The sequence below is a fragment of the Sarcophilus harrisii genome, chromosome 2 (genome assembly GCF_902635505.1).
Source record: "Sarcophilus harrisii chromosome 2, mSarHar1.11, whole genome shotgun sequence".
Taxonomy (NCBI): domain Eukaryota; kingdom Metazoa; phylum Chordata; class Mammalia; order Dasyuromorphia; family Dasyuridae; genus Sarcophilus; species Sarcophilus harrisii.
The window spans coordinates 308,532,613-308,552,576 of record NC_045427.1 but is presented as its reverse complement, the minus strand read 5'-3'; the positions used below and the strand labels follow the sequence as shown (position 1 = coordinate 308,552,576).

General features: G+C 36.5%; 1 protein-coding gene across 1 annotated transcript in view; it reads left to right on the top strand.

The window, feature by feature from the left end:
• The window catches only part of RGS6 (regulator of G protein signaling 6), a 610,477-nt gene that overhangs the window by 498,984 nt on the left and 91,529 nt on the right, over positions 1-19,964 (top strand). Inside the window, 2 exon segments of the mRNA XM_031952584.1 lie at positions 11,318-11,428; positions 17,698-17,823. Of these exon segments, the coding sequence (XP_031808444.1) occupies positions 11,318-11,428; positions 17,698-17,823 (237 nt within the window).

The window sequence follows — 19,964 nt, the reverse complement described above, 5'->3', positions numbered from 1 at the left end:
CCACTAAATAAGCTGTATTTCAACTCTACTGAAAGAAGGCAAGGTCACTTGGTGAATTTTTTGAAATAAATCTAGCTAGGGTATCTCAAAGTGAACATTTGTTGGTCCATATGCTGTCTCTGAGATCATTAATATCTAAAGGCGCCAAGACTGTAAGTCAAACTCAAATATTCATTAGAAGCAATAGAAAAATGTTTCTTTTTTTTCCTTCACATAAGAAATTTGGATTGATGTGGGATATTTCTGGATCATCCAGATTAAGTAATAAATTGTCCTTATTTCTCTCAAAGTGGTGCCATTGGGCATGTTCACACCTTCAGTCAATGAACAAGCATTTTAACTTAATTTTTTTAAAATTCATAAGCATTTATTTTCTCTCTCTTTCTCACCTCTCTTCAATAGAAAAACAAAAGCCTCATAAGAATATGAATGGTTATGTATACACTGGCCAGTCAAAAACTGCAAGGTCATTCTATTTCTTGATTCTATCACTTCTCTGTCAGTACTGATGCTTCCTCATCAGTTCTCTAGAATCATGGTTAGTTGTGATATCATTGTGATATCCACCTAAGTCTTTCAAAATTCATCAATATACATTTACTTATCAAATGCCTATTATATGCCAGATGTTGTCTTAAGCAATGGTGATATAAAGACCAAAGTACTTAGTGTGGTGCTTATCAATTTGAAAACAGTCCCTAACTTTAAGCAACTTATATTCTACTACATTTCACATGATTCAGCCTGTAGCCTCATCAATTTATTGATTGATTCTTTGCTCCCTAGAATCATTATTTTCAGACATTTGGATTGTTTTTTAAGTTAAATATTAATGAAAATAGTCAAGTTTAAAATCCTATTGAAACCAAGAAAAATTCCCACTAAACTGAAAGATGAGTCATCCTCCAACTTCACCAGAAGCCCTAAGTACTTGCTTGTTTGAGGCTATTTATGTATTCCTTAAGCAAAAGCACCCCAAATGCTATGAAGGGCAAAAGGTCAGTTGGCAGCATAGGTATCGTTTATTCTGAAATTGTAACCTTGGTTAATTTTAGGAATATTTTGTGGCTTCTGAAGCCATATTGACATTTTCTTTGGAGCATATTGGTCTTGTGGCAAAAAGACAGGTTATCTACAATTGCCTTTAGAGATGTTGCTGCATTTCCCTTTATCCAGGGAAGAATTCTGTGAAGAAAAAAGCCTAAAGTGTCTGGGGATCAATTAAATGCATCCACTGCCCTTTCCCAGAATTCCACAAATACTGCTTCATGCCATAACAACCAAAAGCTTGTCTTTGTCCATCAATCACCTTTCTTTAGTTCTGGTCTCTTAGATAAACCGAAGTACATGGGCAAATCACTTGAGCTATCTGGGTCTCGATTTCCTATCTGTCAAATGAAGAATTTGGACTAGAGGGCCTCTGAAGTCCCTTCCAGCTCTACATCTGTAAGCTTGTCACCTGTGCTCTGTACCATCTCCAGCATGCATTGTTATTGTGGACTTCAGTCATATTCTTTTCAGGCCATCATTGAAATAAACATGATCTAATTTCTTTGCTTTTTAGTTCGGGATAGGCATTTGTTACCCTAGTCATTATGAAGAGGGCTTATACTATAGGGGCCTTATCCAGAGCAGCATGGAAGTGTGTTATGGCACCAATTATGGTATTTCTTCCTTTAGGGAAAACAAAAAAGGTGGGGGCAAAAAAGTGGGAAAGGGCAGGGAATAGGAAGAGCAGACTGGCACAGTCCTAGTGTTTGTTTATTTATATTAGTGTCAGTGAGGAACCCTCACCTGGTATGGTCTAATTATGCTTGAGAGACTGCTCAAATTGAAGGGATTATTCCAACTGACTACTTCTCACTTCACAGCACAGAGCTCTCAGGGGTCCCCGCCCAGTGAAAGCCAGATTTTATGTGATGCAGTGACAACTGGCAACTTTTCAAAGTGACACAAAGGTTTTTCATGAGAGCCATAAGGAAACTCCCAGGGAGAAAAGGGCAAAGGAAAGGAGGAATGTTAGCAAGAGATAAAGCATCCCAGACTCACCATTTGTCAGTGTCTATGGAAAGGGGTTGGCTGGGTGAGGAGAAGAAGAGGAAAATTGCTCACCATGCTAATGGGTATCTTTCTGGCAGCTGTGTTTGGGTGTTACTGTTCACCTGAGGTGTAAGCAGAGCTCTTCTCAGGTGAACACACACACACATCGTGGATCTGGTTTCCCTGGACCTGCTCCAGGTGATAAGTGTTAATTAAACTAAAGCCATCAGGCAAAGGACTTCATCCCCAGGAGACAAAGGCATTGTTACTCACATAGTTCCATAGGAACAGAAAGGATGGGCCTTGGGGATGGCTGTGTAGAGATACAGAGGGCCTTTGCAGCTGAGATAAAGGGGCTTCTTAGGAAAAGTAGGAGGAACCAGATAAATAGAGAGAGAAAAGGTCTGGTCCTGGATCAGCTAAAAATCAGAAGCCAGGGAATGAGGAGAGAGTGGTGGCTCATTCTCTGTGGTAATGCCCTTATTCTTTTCCCTAGTCTTAGAAGCCCTGGTTTCTGAAAATCCCTCTCTGAAGCAGTCGTTCTTAACCTTTCCTAAGGAATGTATGATTCCCTTGGTGAAATCTGTGGACCCTGCTCAGAATAATGCTTTGTTGCCTATATGTATCATTGAAAGAAATGCCAAATTTCAGTTAGAGGTTAATGAAAATAGAGATGTGATTTTTTCCCACTCAAATGCTTTACTTCCAAAATTTACTCATGGACCCCTCAAGAATTTCTAAAAAAACCAAAATGACTCTGGTTTGGACTTATTAGAAATGCTTATCTTTTCCTTCATTGTCAATCCCTCTTTGGTGACACTGCTAATAACAAGTCATCATGACTCATCATGCTCCTGTATAAAAAAATTTTCAATTTTAGAGACAAATATTTCACATTTTAGTCATTCTTCTTAGAATCTTTTCTAAAAGGTAGTGTACATCTCATAGCCCTACCTTCTTAAATAATAATTATAATAATAGTAGTTATCATTTATAAAGCATTTTAAGGTTTGTAAAGAGCTTTAAAAATATCTCATAACAATCTTGAGAGATACATGCTATTTTTATCATTCCCATTTAATGGATGAGGAAGTGATCAAGAAGAGGTTAGTGACTTGCTTAAAGTCACATAGATTGTGTCTCCAGGCAGATTTGAACTCAGGTCTTATTTAATATATTCCTATTTAGTCAGTCTTTCAACAAGCCCTAACTTTGCACTGTTTAGTACTAGGAAAAGATGCAAAGATAGTAAAAAACCATTTCTGAATTCACAGAGCTCAGAGAGAGAGGAGAGGAAACGTGATATCTACTAAATAATACAGTCCTCTATGGGGAAAATGTAATAACATCCAGAACCTCCTATAGGATAGAATTAGGGCAGCTAGGGGATGCCATAGTGCACAGAGTACTGGGCCTGGAATCAGGAAGACACATCTTTCTGAGTTCAAATCTCATCTCAGACTTAGGTCATACCAGCTGGGTAAGTCATTTACCTTAGTTGGCTAAGTTTTCTCTTCTCTAAAATGAGCTGGAGAAGGAAATGGCAAGGCACTATTGGCCACTATGGTCCACAAGGTCAAGAATAATAAGACATAACTAAAGGACTAAACAATTTTTTTTTTAAATCCTGAGCATTAAATACATTTATTTTGTTTTTACCAAAGCCTTTTTTGCTTATTTTTCTTGTGCTGGCTGGAGTCTGAATGTTGTTGTTGTCATTGTTGTTGTTTGTCTTTCATTCTCAAAGAGGACCACAACATCAGGGTGGGGATGCCATGACATGTAAGTGAGTTGGATTTAAGTGAGGGAGGGCTGTGCAAGGTCACCTGACCCACTTTCCTCTGCAGAGCCAACTGGTTCCAGTGGCTAGGTATAGATGAGGATGACCAGAAGTGGCCCTGAATGCAGTGGAAGATCTTGGCCTTTTTAAGTTAAAGTCTTTAAAAGGTCTCAGTATGACTGGGGCAATGCCCGTTCAATCTGAATGATTGAGGATGTTAGAACAATGACCTCTGTATATTACAAATGCAGTTACAAATAATGCTCCAATGCATGGATTTGTGTGTGTGTGCACCCATGTGTGCCCATAATAATAACTATAATAATAGATACATATATTCACACAACAATATGTTAGTTGGACTAAACTAATAACAAGTAGTGTCAAATGAAGGAGTTGTGGGTATTTTTATTTTTTATTTTGTTTTTAGAAAGACAAAAAAGGTTTATGACAATGATTGAGGATCAGATAATAGCTACCAGAAATTGAAAATATGTCCCAGGACTCTCTCTATCTGAATTTCATCAAAAAAATAGAAGAATGAGATAATAATAATAGAACAGGACAATTAACATAGAACTATTTCCCAATTCCTAGACCTAACATTGATCCATAAAATGTTAAAAGCAATATTTTAATAGATGTCATATTTAATAGATGTCAAATCATCTCAAAACTACATGGAATAAAAAACCCTCATAATATAGAGATATAGTGGAATAAGTAAAAATTATGTAGGAACAAGATAGGGCATATATCATCCTTATCATCCTGCCTGTCACTGTGATTGTCCCAAAGATGTTTTTTGAGGGCCAAAGCCGAGGTCCTAAAGATTAAGTTACAAAAAGCACATCTACCTATGCATTAATCCACTGGACTATAAGCATAAAAGAATATTAGAAAAATGATAGATGTTGCTGTTAAGTCATTTTTTTGTTGTTGTTGTGTCCAATTCTTTATGACCCATTTCAGGTTTTCTTAGCAGAGATACTGGAGTGTTTTGCCATTTCCTGCTCATTTTACAGATAAGAAAACTAAGGCAAACAGGGTTAAGTGACTTTGCCCAGGATCACACAGCTAGGAAGCATCTGAAGACAGATTTGAACTCAGGAAAATGAGACTTCCTAATTCCAAGTTAGGAAGGAAGGAAGGAAGGAAGGAAGGAAGGAAGGAAGGAAGGAAGGAAAGAAGGAAGGAAGGAAAAAAGAATATTATTTTTTAAAACTTGTCAGGATATTCCTATCTGAATTGTACCAAAAAAAAAGGAGGAGAACAAGTTTAAAAATAAAAATAATTTAAAAATAATATTTATATAGTGCCTTTAAAAGCTTGCAAAATATATCTATCACCTCATTTGATCCTCACAACAACACTCGAGGGTTGTAGTATTATCCCCATTTTATAAGTGAAGAAACTGAGGCTTAGAAATGAAAAAACCCTAGTTTCACTGCTGGCAGCATCAGAGGCAGAATTTGAACCCGGCTTTCTTCTGACTTTAGTACAATCACTCATTCATTGTTCTGTGCTGTCTGCTATACACATACAACTATATATCATTGTGCAGTGTGTAAGCTGCAACATTCTATTATATATGTGTGTGTGTGTTATATAATATTTTTTGGCATAACATCTTTTTAGGATTGATTTCCATTAAATCTTTTTCTGATCACATGGAGAATGCTTGAGACAAATGAAGGAAAGGTGATCCTATTATCACCATCATGGGAGAGCTAGTCTACACTGCCTTTCAGCAGAAAGAACACTGAACCTGGAGTTAGGAAATCTGAGTTTTAATCTTAGCTCTTCCACATCCAACCTGTGTGATACTGAATAAGTGATTCTACCTGAGGCCTGAGAGTCCTCCTTTAAACAATAGGTTCCTTTTAGGACTGACACTATGATCCTGTGATTTCCCAAAATGATTGAGAAGCTTCTGTGCTTTCCTCTACACCTGTACTCTCTGGTTCCGCCACTAATAGTTTTACTAAGGCAAGCCTCAGTCCTGCTTAAAGTCATCACACCACCCTATCCCCAAAAGGAAATGCTTGCCTTTTGCATTGGCCCCTCATTCATATTATTTAGTGATGATTTAAGTTTCACAGCCAACTGTGGAACTGATTTCTTTTCAACCTTATCTCACTAAGCCCATCTCTGGAATTGCGTTTGCTTCTTCCTCTGACTCCTGGCCCACAGAGCTCATGAAATGTAATTAATGAAATGAGATAAGACAGCATGGGATTAAGGACTATGGTGATGAAAGTGTGTCACCTTAATATAATTTCTAGAGCAAAAAACACAAGCATTGCCATCATAACCAAATTAAGTCGGAAGGGAGATCGTTACATCTTACCTTTTTTATGGTTCAGGATACAACCGGCTCTTCCATTCTTTCTCTCAAACCTTGCTAAGCATTAAGGAAAGACCTGAGGAAATGTGATAAGGTCAATTGCAATTAAGTCAGGGGCCAGCATTAATAGAACAAGGAAGTCCTAGCCATGATGTCTTGGTCTTGGAGTGCTCTTATTTTTCCAGAGAGCTCTGATACCTCACATGTTATCTCACTTATCCTCATGAGTATTTTTACTGAACAGATTTCTCTGGGGTGACAAGATAAGAAATGCTTCATTGCTATAGGACCTTGTAGCCTACAAAGTTCTACACTCTATAATCAAATGTCAAGTAATTTTATAATCAAAACTAATGAGACCAGCATGCCAAATCCTGGAATTTCCTTTTCTCTCTGCATCTCCAGAGTTTTGACCATTTTCTATCTTAATCAGATTTCATTTTGCTTTATGCATTACATAACAGAAGCCATTAGAAGAAAAGAGGATCTGTGGACCAAAAGATTTCTACCATTTTCTCGGTTTCCAATTTTCCTTCCTATTGCTCTTTACTGAGAATTGTTCTTTTAGATCTATCACTAGTTTGGACCTTAAGGAAACATCTAGTCCCATTCTTTAATTTTATAGATGAGAAAACTGAGTCCCATAGAGGAGAGTTTGGTTCATGAAGTTCAAACAAACAGCAGAGTCAAGATTCTAATTCAGGTTTACTGACTCCAAATTCACCATTCTTTCTACTATCCTACATTGTTTTCTATTAATGACTTTGTTTTCATGAGTCTGTTTAACTTTTAAAAAATTTTGACATAGATGTGTATATACATTTTATAATATAAATATAAATATATCATCATATATAACTTGTATAAATTATAATTATCATGTATAATATAATATAAATATATGTTAACTATAATATGAATTATATATTATATAATATTATTTTGTATATAATATATTATATAAAATACTTATGTGTTATATTATGTAATACATAATTTATATTATATATGTGATGTTTATAATTTTTGTTATTTAAATCTATCTATATGTATCATCTTTCTAAAATATTCTTGTTACTTTCTCAGAATTTAGGCAACGAAATGGCATAATGGATACAGTATGTTGATACTTATGACATAGTAGATACAGTATGGAGTCAGGAAGACCCAAATTCAACTAAGACTCAGGCATTCGCTAGCTGTATGATCCTGGGCGAGTCACATAACCTCAATCTGTTTCATCTTCCTCATCTATGAAATGAGGTTAATGAGAATCCCTCCCAGGTTGTTGTGAAGATCAAGAAAGAAAATATTTGTAAAGCATGTCCATCCCCCCAATCTCACTTTCAATGTACCTGTAGCCTGTGATTTGTTCTCCATGCTCTGGAAATCACATTCTGTCTTTGTTTACCTTGCTCTTCTCCATGTTTGTTCCCACTTGCATTCACGAAACATACATATAGAGTTGTCAGATTCATTGTCATCCCTCTAAGTGTTAAATCTTTCTTGTTACAAAGCTAAGGAATTTGGAACAGTTGCAGATGGAAAATATAAAACGTAAACCACTTTTTCTAGCTTTTTTTTCAAAGTTACATGCAATGATGTTTAGGTGCCATAATAATAATAACAATAAGAGTGCTGAGCCAGAAGTCAGGAAAACTTTCTTCATGAATTCAAATTCAGACACTGCTTAGCTGTATGATCCTGGATAAGTCATGTAACCTTGTTTGCTTTAGTTCCTCATCCATAAAATGAGCTGAAGAAGGAAATGACAAATTACTCAAGTATTTCTGCCAGGGAAACCCCAAATGAGTTATGAAGAGGCAGACATAACAAACAAAAAAAAAAACCCAAAACAAATGAACTTACTCATGTGAAATCACATAAGTAGTAAGTGGCAGAGTTAGGATTTGAATCCAGATCCTCTGATCGCAAAGGTCTTTTCTATCCTACTTCCATTTCATGTTCCCTACTGACTTCTGTCTATTATATTAACTTTAAGGTTGGGCAATTTTCTTTTGGAGTATCTTTTTTGCCAATATACACAACTAAGAGCTTTATGGACAGCTTCATCTCATTCTCCTTGTGACCTTCATCTCTCTTTCTTTCTTTCCTTTTTTTTTTTTTTTTTTTTTTTTTTTTGTTGTTTTAGTGTGAACATTCTCTTGGAATTCTAGTCACATTCACACAGAGTGTTCTCATGGCTATGGCTTTCTAGCTTAGATAGTATCCCACATTTCACATGGTTTTACACAGAAAATCCTTCCTTGTCCTATCAAATGCAGTCTCTTGATCCAGGCTCACCTCTTAATCCAGCCATTTTCTCCACACCAGCTCTTCTTAGCACATTCTATTATTTCTCTTAAGATGTCTAAAGCAACATACTATTCCTTGACTTACTACATAGTTTGGGGCCTTTGCAGCCAGCTACCTCTGCAACTTTATGTCACATTTTCTTAATTACTTTTTGACATTTTAAGATCATTCTTTGTTGACCAGCAGAGTCACTTCCTTGCACCACAATAAAAAATATAACTTTTTGGTCCTATACAGAGAACCTTTCAATGCTCATAGGCCCTTCCTCTTGATCTAGGCCCTAATTTTCCTTGCCTACTGTGTTCATAAGCAAAATTATCCATCTCCATTCTTAAGATGACTGGCTGATCTCCCTTTTTTCCCCCAAAGTGGTTATGTGATCATGTAAAAATTTCAATAAATTAAAAGTTAATATAAGATTTCATAAATTCCATCCTGTCTATTAGAATTCTTAAGAACTCCAGGTATATTTGCATACATGCTTTCATAGATTGTTGTCCTCCAGCTTGTATAATAACCCATCTCCTACATTATCTTAAATAGAAAATCCTTCCAATTCTGGTCCTTGGTGATCCCTTGATTCAAGATCATCACTTAAGTTTTCTCTGTAAGCCCCTTACAGCACATGCTGTTATTTCTCTTATAATAAAGCAATGTGGTTTGGTTTAAAAGAACAAACAAATAAAAAGCTTTTTTTTCAGGTAGTTCTTAGATGTTCACACATGTGGAAGAGCCATTAATCAAGGAAGCACCTATCCAGTTCCTAAAACTTATTCAGATTGGTATCTTCTTTTACTTTTCAGGGACACTTAGGTGGCACAGTGGATAGAGCGCTAGGCTTGCAATCAGGAAGACTTATTTTCCTAAGTTTAAATCTGGCCTCAGATGCTTACCAGCTGTGTTACCCTGGACAAATTACTTAATGCTGTTTGCCTCAATTTCCTCATCTGTAAAATGAGATGGAGAAGAAAATGGCAAAACAGTCCAGGACCTTTATCAAGAAAAATCCAAATGGAGTCACAGAGAATCAGACTCGATTGAAAAATAAATTACTTTTCAGGGGATACATGTTCCCTAAAACTTGGACAACATACCTGGGGACCCTTAGATGCTACCCTCCCCCATCATCAGTTTCATTTTAAATGTGTTTCCCTTTTTTGTTAATTCTACAAGAAAGGCTTGGTTTGGAGCCTTTAATTGGAACATAGAATCAGGAAAACTTGTATAAAAATCTTGCTTTAGATATTTAACAGTTGTGTGATCCTGGGCAAGCCACATATTTTCAGTTTTCCCATTTATAAAATGGGAAACCACTACAACACCAAAGGTTGTTGTAAGGATAAAATAAGATAATATTTATAAAGCATTTTGCCAACATCAAAGACCTGTATAAATGCTAACTCTTATGAATCTGTCTTCTTCCTCCCCCCCATTATATTTGATAATAACGATCACTTAAAAGTTGGAAGTAACCATTTAATCCAACCTCTTAATTTTATAGATTGGGTAACTAATTCCAAAAGAGAAGGAGTGACTTGCCAAAGTCAAATAAAGTGGCAGAGCTGAGTTTAGACCTCAGGTCCTTTAAATGGAAATTCAATACTCTTACTACTGTTCTGTGGAAATTCTACTCTTACCCAGGTTTCACTCTGAGTTTTCTCTGTTGGAGTAAGAAACTTTCACAAATGGTTAGCAATAACCTGCTGTTATCTGTTCAACCATCAGTAGCTTCTTATGACTTTTTTTTAACATGTAGATTAAATGAAAAGGGTTGGGTTTGGGAGAGGATAATATAAAAGGAAGGCAAACAAAGACACTCCCCAAAGACTTTGAAGCTGTTTACTCTAAGCTTAGCTAAAGAGAAGTCTTTTTACTTATATTTGTTTAAGCAGGAATGTGAGATGAGGTTTTAGATGAAGAAATTCCTAATAGGCTTTGGGGATTCTGTTGAGCCAAATTTTGTGTAGCCAGCCCAACTCCATCCATGACAGAATAGGGAATTCTAGAGCCAGTGGTACCTCCATGCACACTTCAGGAGTGTGATGAAACCAGTTTGAACCAAGAGGTGATTGTTAAATTTTCAGTGTTAAGATTCTACACCTTAGAAATCAGCAAATGCCACAATTCAGGGGCTTAATTTATTGTTTTGTTGGTTGTTTAAACTTAAGTGATAGAGAAAACATCAATAATACAGACTAAACTTTAAAGTGTGTGCCTCTCATATATTTTTCAGGGAGCCAGTTGCTAAACATTTGCCTGCACACTTCTGGCAAAGTCCATCATACATAAGCAATTTCAGTTTTAGGTGATGATGGGGCAGTACATGGCATTGCTGGCAAATTGAAATGGACAAATTGAGGAGTTTGCTCAAGATCAATTATACTTTCTTTTAAAAGACTCCAGTGTCCTCCATTCCTAGTAGATTTGTGTCTTAAAGAGGATGACTTCTTTGATATTGGAGGTTATAATCTACATCTCATATTAGAATTCCTCTAGTTCTTTTAATTATGGAGAAGTCAAGTGATAATGGGTCACTTGTCTTCTAAAACTTCAAATCCATTTCGGATTACTTGAAGGAATAGACATAAACACAGTTTGGGATGGAAAGAAATAAATCTTGGGCTATGTTTTCCCTTTACTGAGTAATGGTCCTCTTGGGAGACCTCACTGTTTGGGGAATAAGATGAAGCCTCCTGCTAATTGCTTCTCATTCCTAGCATCTAGTCAGGTAAGTTCATTGACCATTTGAAGTACAAGATTGTGACCCTGACATAATATTGCTATGGTGATTGGTGACTTTGTCTCTTTTCTCTCTCCTTCCCTCCCTGTTGCAGCTTAATTGCTTATACGGAACAGTATGTGGAATATGATCCTTTGATAACTCCAGCCGAACCTTCTAATCCATGGATCAGTGATGACATCACTTTATGGGACATAGAGATGAGGTATAGTAATAATAATAACAACTTGAGAGAACAATAAATTAATCTTTTTCAAAAGGGAGAGGGAAATGGGAATTCCATGAGATCAAATAATGCTCTTCAAGGCAGCTTTCCATTGTTTCTGGCCTAATGAGGGCCACTGAAGAAATGGCTAAGAACAAAACATGTCAGATTACATTTATTTCTTTTTTGACAAGGTTGCTAGACTGGTAGATCTGGATTTTAGTATTGAGTCCCTTATTTTAGCGGTACACCTTCCAATATACTTTGTATGTCATACATCTATAGGTGAAAATGCCTTATCCCTAGTAGCATTTACTAAACAGTTTTTGAATAGAATAAATAACTGTGAAGAGAGATATGGACTGATTATTATACCAATTGATTCCAACAGATATCTTATAGGATTCATATTTCAGGAAGGATTTGAACTAGATTTCTAAGAGTCAACCAATTACTCAATAAAGTATTTATTAAACACTATTCTTCAAGAATCTAGATGGTGAAGTGGAAAGAACGCTAGTTCTGGAGTCAAAAAGACCAGAATTCAGGCACTTACTGTGTGACTCTGAAAAAGTCATTTAACTCTTTCCTGCATAAAAAATAGAAAAGGAAGTTAAAAAAAAACTTTCATATATATATATTTTTTTTTTGCCAAGAAAACCCTGTACTCAGTTGGTCCACGGGGTCACAAACAATTGGACACAACTGAACAACAATGCACCAGGCACTATACTGAGCACTGGGAATATAAAGGACAAAAGAGTGCCTGCTTTCAAGGGGTTATCAGTATAACAGAATTGATAGATCTTAGGATTCATTTACCATACTAATGTATCATAGAATTATTTCAGGCTTGAAAGGGTTCATAGGAACAGGAGAGCTGACAAAACAACTTTAAGTGATATTTGTTTCCTGATTTTTCCCTGGCTTTGAGAAGTCAAAGAAGAGATAAGCCTCAGTTTAGCTGAACTAGAATAAAAATGTCTTGTTTCTTCCCAGTTATCTCATGCCCCTCTAAATGGACTTAATTTTAGGTCCCTGGACCCAGAAGACCTTAGTAGGACCCTGGTCCTGCTGTGCTAAATAACTGTTATCTGCCTAAAGCATTCATATTACAATACCCAACCAGATTATTACAAACATTAAACTTCATCCATGAGCCTAGTAGAGGTCCTCAAAGGATAGGTTAATTAGGTAATTACTTTCTTCATGGGAATGTACTCTCTGTCTTTCTATGTGTCTCCATCCCTCTCTGTTTTTCTGTCTCTATCCCTTTGGGTCTGTATCTCACTGTCTTTCTCTTTCTGTTTCTCTGGCTCTTGCCTCAGTTACTTATTGAGGATCAAACAACTAGTAAGTGTCTGAAGCCAGATTTGAACTCAGGCAATGAATCTTCTGGACTTCAGGGCAGGCACTTTATCTACTGTGCTACCTAAATGCCCTGTTGCTATATAGATTTAGCTTTTTTTTGGTTGCCTTATCACACTGCTGACTCAAGACACTAAGAAAACCCAAACTTTCCCTCTCCAAGGGCATTTGTTTAGTAAAGAAGTAGAAGCATCAGGCATAGAAAACTTTTAAAAGTAGTTTAGCTGTGACAAGGAGGAGACATAGGAGACATATGGAAACAAAAGTTAATGGAGTATGAACAAACCAAAAGAAAACATTTTTAAAACTGAAGTCTATGCATTTTTGGCAGATGAGGAGCTAACTGAGAGGAGGAATATGAAGATGTAAGAGAAAGGAGAATGTCTATTGGATGTATGATTGTGGAAAAGGAAAGATAGGCCTAGGGGTCAAAGAACCAGAGTTCAAATCTTGCGTCTGATGCTTAACACCTCTGTGAAATAAGCAATTCATTCTATTTTCCTAGACCTCAGTTTCTTTATGTATAAAATAAGAAAGCTGGCTAGATCTTTGAGCCTATGAGTCAGATAAACAGTAGGGGATTAATCTTAGGTTATTTCAGTAATAAAAAGGAGAGAGTAAATGATAAGACAGAGAAGTTTGAAAGAATGATGAAGGGAGAGCTAAGGAAGTTCTCTGGTAAATGGTCTCAAATGCTCATTGGCACAATAAAGTTGATTACCTTCTAAGAGTCAGAGATGAGAATACGGTTAAGCTGTTGAGAATGGAATTGGTTTCCAGTGGTCACTATGGTTCACTAGAAAGGAACGAAACAAGTGTGAAGCAGCAGGCAGGGTCAAGCTGAGATCATACATCAGAAATTTGTATTGGGTGAAATCTGCTCCATTATTCAATTATTTTCAGTAATGCCTTAGAATAGGGGTGAGAAAGCAGAGACAAGACAGATCCACAAAAAAGTTGTTTAAAAGAGTTACAGCAATGGTCACAAAGCACCAATGAACAATAAATGTTTCAACCTCATGTGGATGTTCAAATACCTGTAATTTGAGTTTAAAAGAGAAAAGTTTATTGTGTAGGGCAAACAAACATTGTGTAATCAATCAAGAATGCCAGTTTTATAAGATTTAGGGTTCTTTAACCCCCCATACACACATATCTATATATCTACAGACATATAGATATAGATATACAGTTGGAATTAGGAAGAATTATCTTCATATATTCAAACACAACATTTGTTACCTACATGGCCCAGGTCAAGTCATTTCACCCTGTTTGCCTCAGTTTCCTCATCTGTAAAATGAACTAAAGAAGGAAATGTAAAGCCATTCTAGTATTGTTGTCAAGAAAACTCCAAATGGGATCATACTCAACTGAAAATGGCTCAATTATATACATATGTGTTTTTGTTTGTATCTTTCAGTACTAATTATCCATGTTCCTTTCCTAGATTACAAAGCTGATCATCCTATCTTTAAAAGGAGCTATGCCTTCAAAACTATGCATTTGAGGTGGGAATTGCCTTTTGGATATATTTGAGTGACCTAGGAACAGGTATACTTACTTGTTTCTAGGGAACTCTAACTTAAAAACTATTCTGGTAATTGACTATTCTCAGAATCTACAGTGGATTTCTAGGGCTAATAGCATGAGCAACACTGATGAGCAGAGAGGCACATTCTCATAAAGGCACAAGGTTCTCATTATGATTTCTTAAATCTTGAGTTCTTGTTCTCATTGAAAAATATCATTGTTTCTTCCTCAATGTTTCTGGTTTCATCTGTCATTGACTTTTTGGATCAGCACAGCTACCATTCCCTCTTCAAAACCAAATAAATTTTTAAAAAACACAGAAGCAAGAAAAAAGATGGTGCTGGGTTTTTTGTTTTGTTTTTTTTGCTGAGGCAATTAGGGTTAAGTGATTTGCCCAGGGTCACACAGGTAGGAAGTGTTAAGTGTTTGAGACCAGATTTTGAACTCAGGTCTTCCTGACTTCAAGGCTGGTGTTCTATCCACTAGAACTGCCACCTAGCTGCCCCAGTGCTGTTCTTTGTACAAAGGATTATACACTTATTATGTCCCAGGCACTGTGCTAAAAAAAAGTACTAGAAATCCAAAGAATGGCAAAAAGAAGACATTGTTATCTTTGTACCAGCAGCTCTTCCCAAAGGGTTCTTTTCCTTTGCATGCTGACTTTAATCTGCTGCTGAAGCTGATACCAGATGTAATTATCTCTAAGACTTATCAGAGTCTGCCTGAAACATTGGTTCAAAATACAACACCCAATGATATCCATATCAGAGCTTGTGTTCTGAACTCAAACGGTTTAATGATCTTTTGCTACCCAGATTTCTAAAGTTATGGTAGCTTCAAACTCAAAGACATTTTCTCCAAAAACAGTTTTCCTTGCTAACCTAGAAATCACTTAATGGGAGCGATGCCTTGGAGTAAGCTTAGAAAAAGTTCTTAGATCCACATTCCCATGTCTCTGACAATGGCCCATTTTGGTTACTCATTCAGTTATTGGTTTATTTCTTTGTTTCTTTGTACTCCAAATCTGTGATTTCACTGGTGTTGACAACCATTGGTGGCAAGGAAACCCCCTCTACCTATATAGGTCAGCAACTGCCCAGGCATGTATATTCACAAAGAATTGTTTGGGGTGCTGGGAGGTTAAGCTGTGCCCAGGGTTACAGAGCCAATGATGTCAGGAATGGTACGCAAACCCCCTTTTTTCTGACTATAAGGCCATGTCTCCACTTTTCTACACTATTTTTTCCCCACTTGGTGTTTCGAAGGTAAGTAGTATAAGCTTAAGTTATCAGTGATTAGATGGGGTTTCTTTTTCTATCTCAATGAGCTCCCTACTCAGAAGATTGTTCTGGGTTTCATTTTCAACCTCAACTTCTTTCCTTTTTCAAGATTGCTTCTTTGATGTTCTTTGTAGCTTGCACAAACACATACCTCACAGCAGAGCTATCATTTCCAATTTTTGCACCAGAGGCAAATTAAACCTGAGTCCATGACAAGCAGCATGAAGTAGGAGAGGGTTGGTGCTGGGGCAGGGACACTTAGGCTAAGGAGGACTTACTTCACCAAGGGTGTGTCCACAGAGAGGAAGCTCTAATAGCTTCCCATTTTACTATTCATACTAACTAGATACTTAATTCTTTTGTTTCTGAACTGCTAAAGGATGGCAGAAAATCAGGATCATCTAAATTCAAGGCTCTGGGACAAAGTACTTAATTTTGGTTCTCCCTCAAACTATGTTCTATGTTCTAGATGGGTCAGTCAGTCAACCAACGTTTTTTAAACAACTGTGTCCCAGGTGTGGAGCTAGGTGATTCAATGGATAGAGTTGAGTTCAAATGTGGCCTCAGATACTTATCAGCTATGTGATGTAAAATGGGAAAAATAGCAAAAAAATCCGATATTCTTACCAAGAAAACCCCATGGACAAAGTCCATGGGATCATGAAGAATTAGACACAACTGAACAAGTGAATATGTTCCAGGCATTGTGCAAAGTTTTGGGGATACAAAGGATGGCAAAAAATGTCTCTTCCATTAAGGAGCTGACAATCTAATGAGGGAGATAACATGTAAACAATTGTGTACAAACAAGATAAAGACAGGATACAGGAAATAGCCTAAAGAAGGTGCTAGACTTAAAAAGGATTAAGAGAGATTTGAGGCAGCTAGGTAGTACAATGGATAGATTGACTGGCTTGGAGTCATGAAGATTTGAATTCAAATCTGTCTTAAGATATTAGCTGTGTGACCTTGGGCAGTTTTCTCATTTATAAAATTATCTAGAGAAGGAAATGTCAAACCAGGATCTTTGCCAAGAAATCTTCAAATGGGATCACAAAGAACAAAAAAACAACAAACAAGAAAGGGTTTCCTGAGGAAGAAATACAGGGGAAAAGAGGAGGAGATGAGAAGAAAGAACATCCCAGTCATGAGAAACATATAGGGAAAATAGTCAATCAAGAAGGGAGTGTCTTGTTTCAAGAACAGTAAGAAAACCAGTGTTACTGATTTTGAAGCTTATTTGAGGAGACTGGTGGTATGAAGTTTGAGAATACCTGAAAAGTTCTGAAGGGCTTTGAATGCAAGAGGATTTTATATTTGATCTTAGAGGGGCTGGGGAGCCACTGAAGTTTATTAAGAAGGGGAAGGGGTGACATGGTCAGACTTGTGCTTTAGGAAGATCAATTTGACAGCTGGAAGGAGGGTGGCAGTGAGGAAAAATCTGGCAGACAGGTCAACCAGACTACTACAGGTGTGAAGTGATATAGTCAAAATCAGAGTAGCAGCAGTATTAGAGGAAAGAAAGGGGTCTATAAGAGAGATATTACAGAGGTAAAATTTGATAAGTTTTGGCAACAATTGATCATGGGAAATACTGACAGAGAGAGTCAAGAATCAAAGATGATACACAGGTGTAAGCCTAAGGCAGTGAGAAAATGACAGTACCTTAGTAATGGAGGAATTTGGAAGTGGGAGATGTTTGGCGGGAATAACAAATTCAGTTTTGGACATGTTGAGTTTAAAATGTCTATAGGACATTCAGTCTAATCTCATTTGGAGATATGATAGTGGAAATCAACAGAAAGGTTAGAGCTGGATAAGTAGATCTGAGAGTCATTAGTATATAGATGATAATTAAATCTGTGGAAACTTATGAGATCACCTAGTGAAACAGTACAGAGGAAGAAGAAAAGAGGGCTAGGACAGTGGAAACTGCCATTGATTTCTAAATGTCGAGAATATAGATTGAGAGCATTGGATGTGCAGACCATTTTGAATGTTGGCCCAAATATGTATGAAACATACTTTTTTTTCATCCCATTTATTTTTTTCTAAAAAGACAAACGAATAAATCTTTTATTCTCAAAGCAAAGAGCCCAGCCAACAACGTGTAAAGAGATGGGGATTCTCCATTGATGAGGTACTAAAGGACCAAGTGGGGCGAGATCAGTTCCTTCGTTTTCTGGAGTCGGAATTCAGTTCAGAGAACCTCAGGCAAGTCTCTGACAAGTTTTGAACTGTGTGCATAGTATATGATTGGCAGGATGTCTTTTTCTCTTCCTCCCTCTCCTCCCTTCCCTCCCTCCTTTCTTCCCTCCTTCTCTTCCTTTTTCTCTGCCTCTGTCTCTCTCTCTCATTTCCTCTCCTCTCTCTTTCTCCTCTCTTTTCTCTCCCTCCTCTCTCTTGTCCTCTAACCATTTTTCCTTCTCTCCCTTGTTTTAATCCCAAAATATATTAACATTGATTATATTATGGTTTTAATAAGCAACTGATTGTTATAATTGTTTAAGCTTATTTTAATTACACACACACACACACACACACACACACACACACACACACATCCACACACTAGTTTTTACTATTTTATAAACTCCCAGAAGCCAGGGGCTATATCCTTTTTCTGTATCTCACATCACATCACACCTATTGTTGTTCCTTAACAATAGTAGCTATACTCAACAAATATGGAAATGACATTTATTAAGCACCTACTGCATGCCAGTCACTATACTAAACACTTTACTAATAATATTTCATTTTATTATTTATTAATTTGAAATGAAAGGTTCAATACAAAATGATTTTTCTTAAAATGAAACAATACCTAGAAACTTTAAAGAATAGAATTTACATTTTCATCAATTAGTGAATGGCTAAACAAGTTGTGGTATATGATTATAATGAAATACAAGCATCTATGCTGTAAGAAATGATGAAGAGAATGGTTTCAGAAAAACATGGAAAGAACTGATGCAAAATAAAGTAAGTAGAACCAGCAGAAAATTGGACCCAGTAACAGCAATATTTTAACAATAATTAACCATAGAAGACTTGATGAATGCAATGATCCACAACAATTTCAAAAACCCTGTGATGAAAGGACTGGTGAATCTGAGTGCAGCTAGAAGTATATTCTCCACATTTTTTTATTTTTATTGATTTTTTCACATCTATAGAAATGTGTTTGCATAACTTCTTATGGATAATGGGTATCTTATTTCTTGCCTTCTCAATGGATGGGGGAGAGTGTGGAAGCAGAGAAAGAATTTGAAAATAAAAATAAAAACAATAACAAAAGGTTGTACTCAAATTTCAGTAACCCCCATTTTTAAATGCAAACTCCAATGTGTTGCTTCAGAATTAAAATAATATGAAATCATCAATAATTTATCAAGCATCACCTTGATCGTTTAGTGGATGACAAGTACTATGTAAGCTAATGGGAGACCAAAACTATGTGTGGAAAGAGAATGATAACCCTGAGGTAGAAATCCTAATGATCCCTGACAGGAACAAGGTTCCAGAAAATGGAACAGTTGGAGTTGAGAAATTTGCCCAAGTTAAAATTATTTCAGGGGTCCTAAAAAAAGATCTTTTCCTTCAAGGAACTGGCCATCTTGTTGGAGGGATGGCAGATTAGAGAGCAAAATAAAATAATATGTAATTTAAGTCCTAAATTGTAAGGTACAAATTACAAGTCCTTACACTATAAGGATCTGAAATTGCCAAAAGGGTAGTTCTAAGAATTGCCCAAGTCACAGGCCCAAGACAAATGACTTCTCTAATGGACAAGAGATTTGAATCCAGGTCTAATATGTGCCTGCCTGATCTACTTTAAATGTTAAAGCAATTCATAAAAAGAAAAAGTACCATGGGCCAAAGTATTAGGAGGAAGACTTCATGGAAGAGATGGTACTGAATCTGGGAATTGAAAGGGTAGGATTAATGAGATTCATAAATAGATGACAGAAAATTTCTTGAATTTAAAAGTTTTTTGAAGGATCAGACTATATCAACACTACCTTTGCACATACTAGATATATAGGATGAAAGTGTTTATTTCAAAGTAAAATTATATCTGCTTGTAAGTAGTTATTATAATGTGCATTTTCATAATTAGAAGAAAATAAAATGAATTATAGCAAAATTATTAGTCATTATTATTATTATTATTATGCTGAGGCTATGGGGGTTAAGTGACTTGCCCAGAGTCACACAGCTAGAAAGGAAGTATCTGAGGTCAGATTTGAACTTAAGTCTTCCGGACTTCAGGACTGGTGCTCTATCCACTGTGCCACCTAACTGTCCCCAAAATTAATTTTTTTTTATTTAAATTCTTGCATCAGTTGACA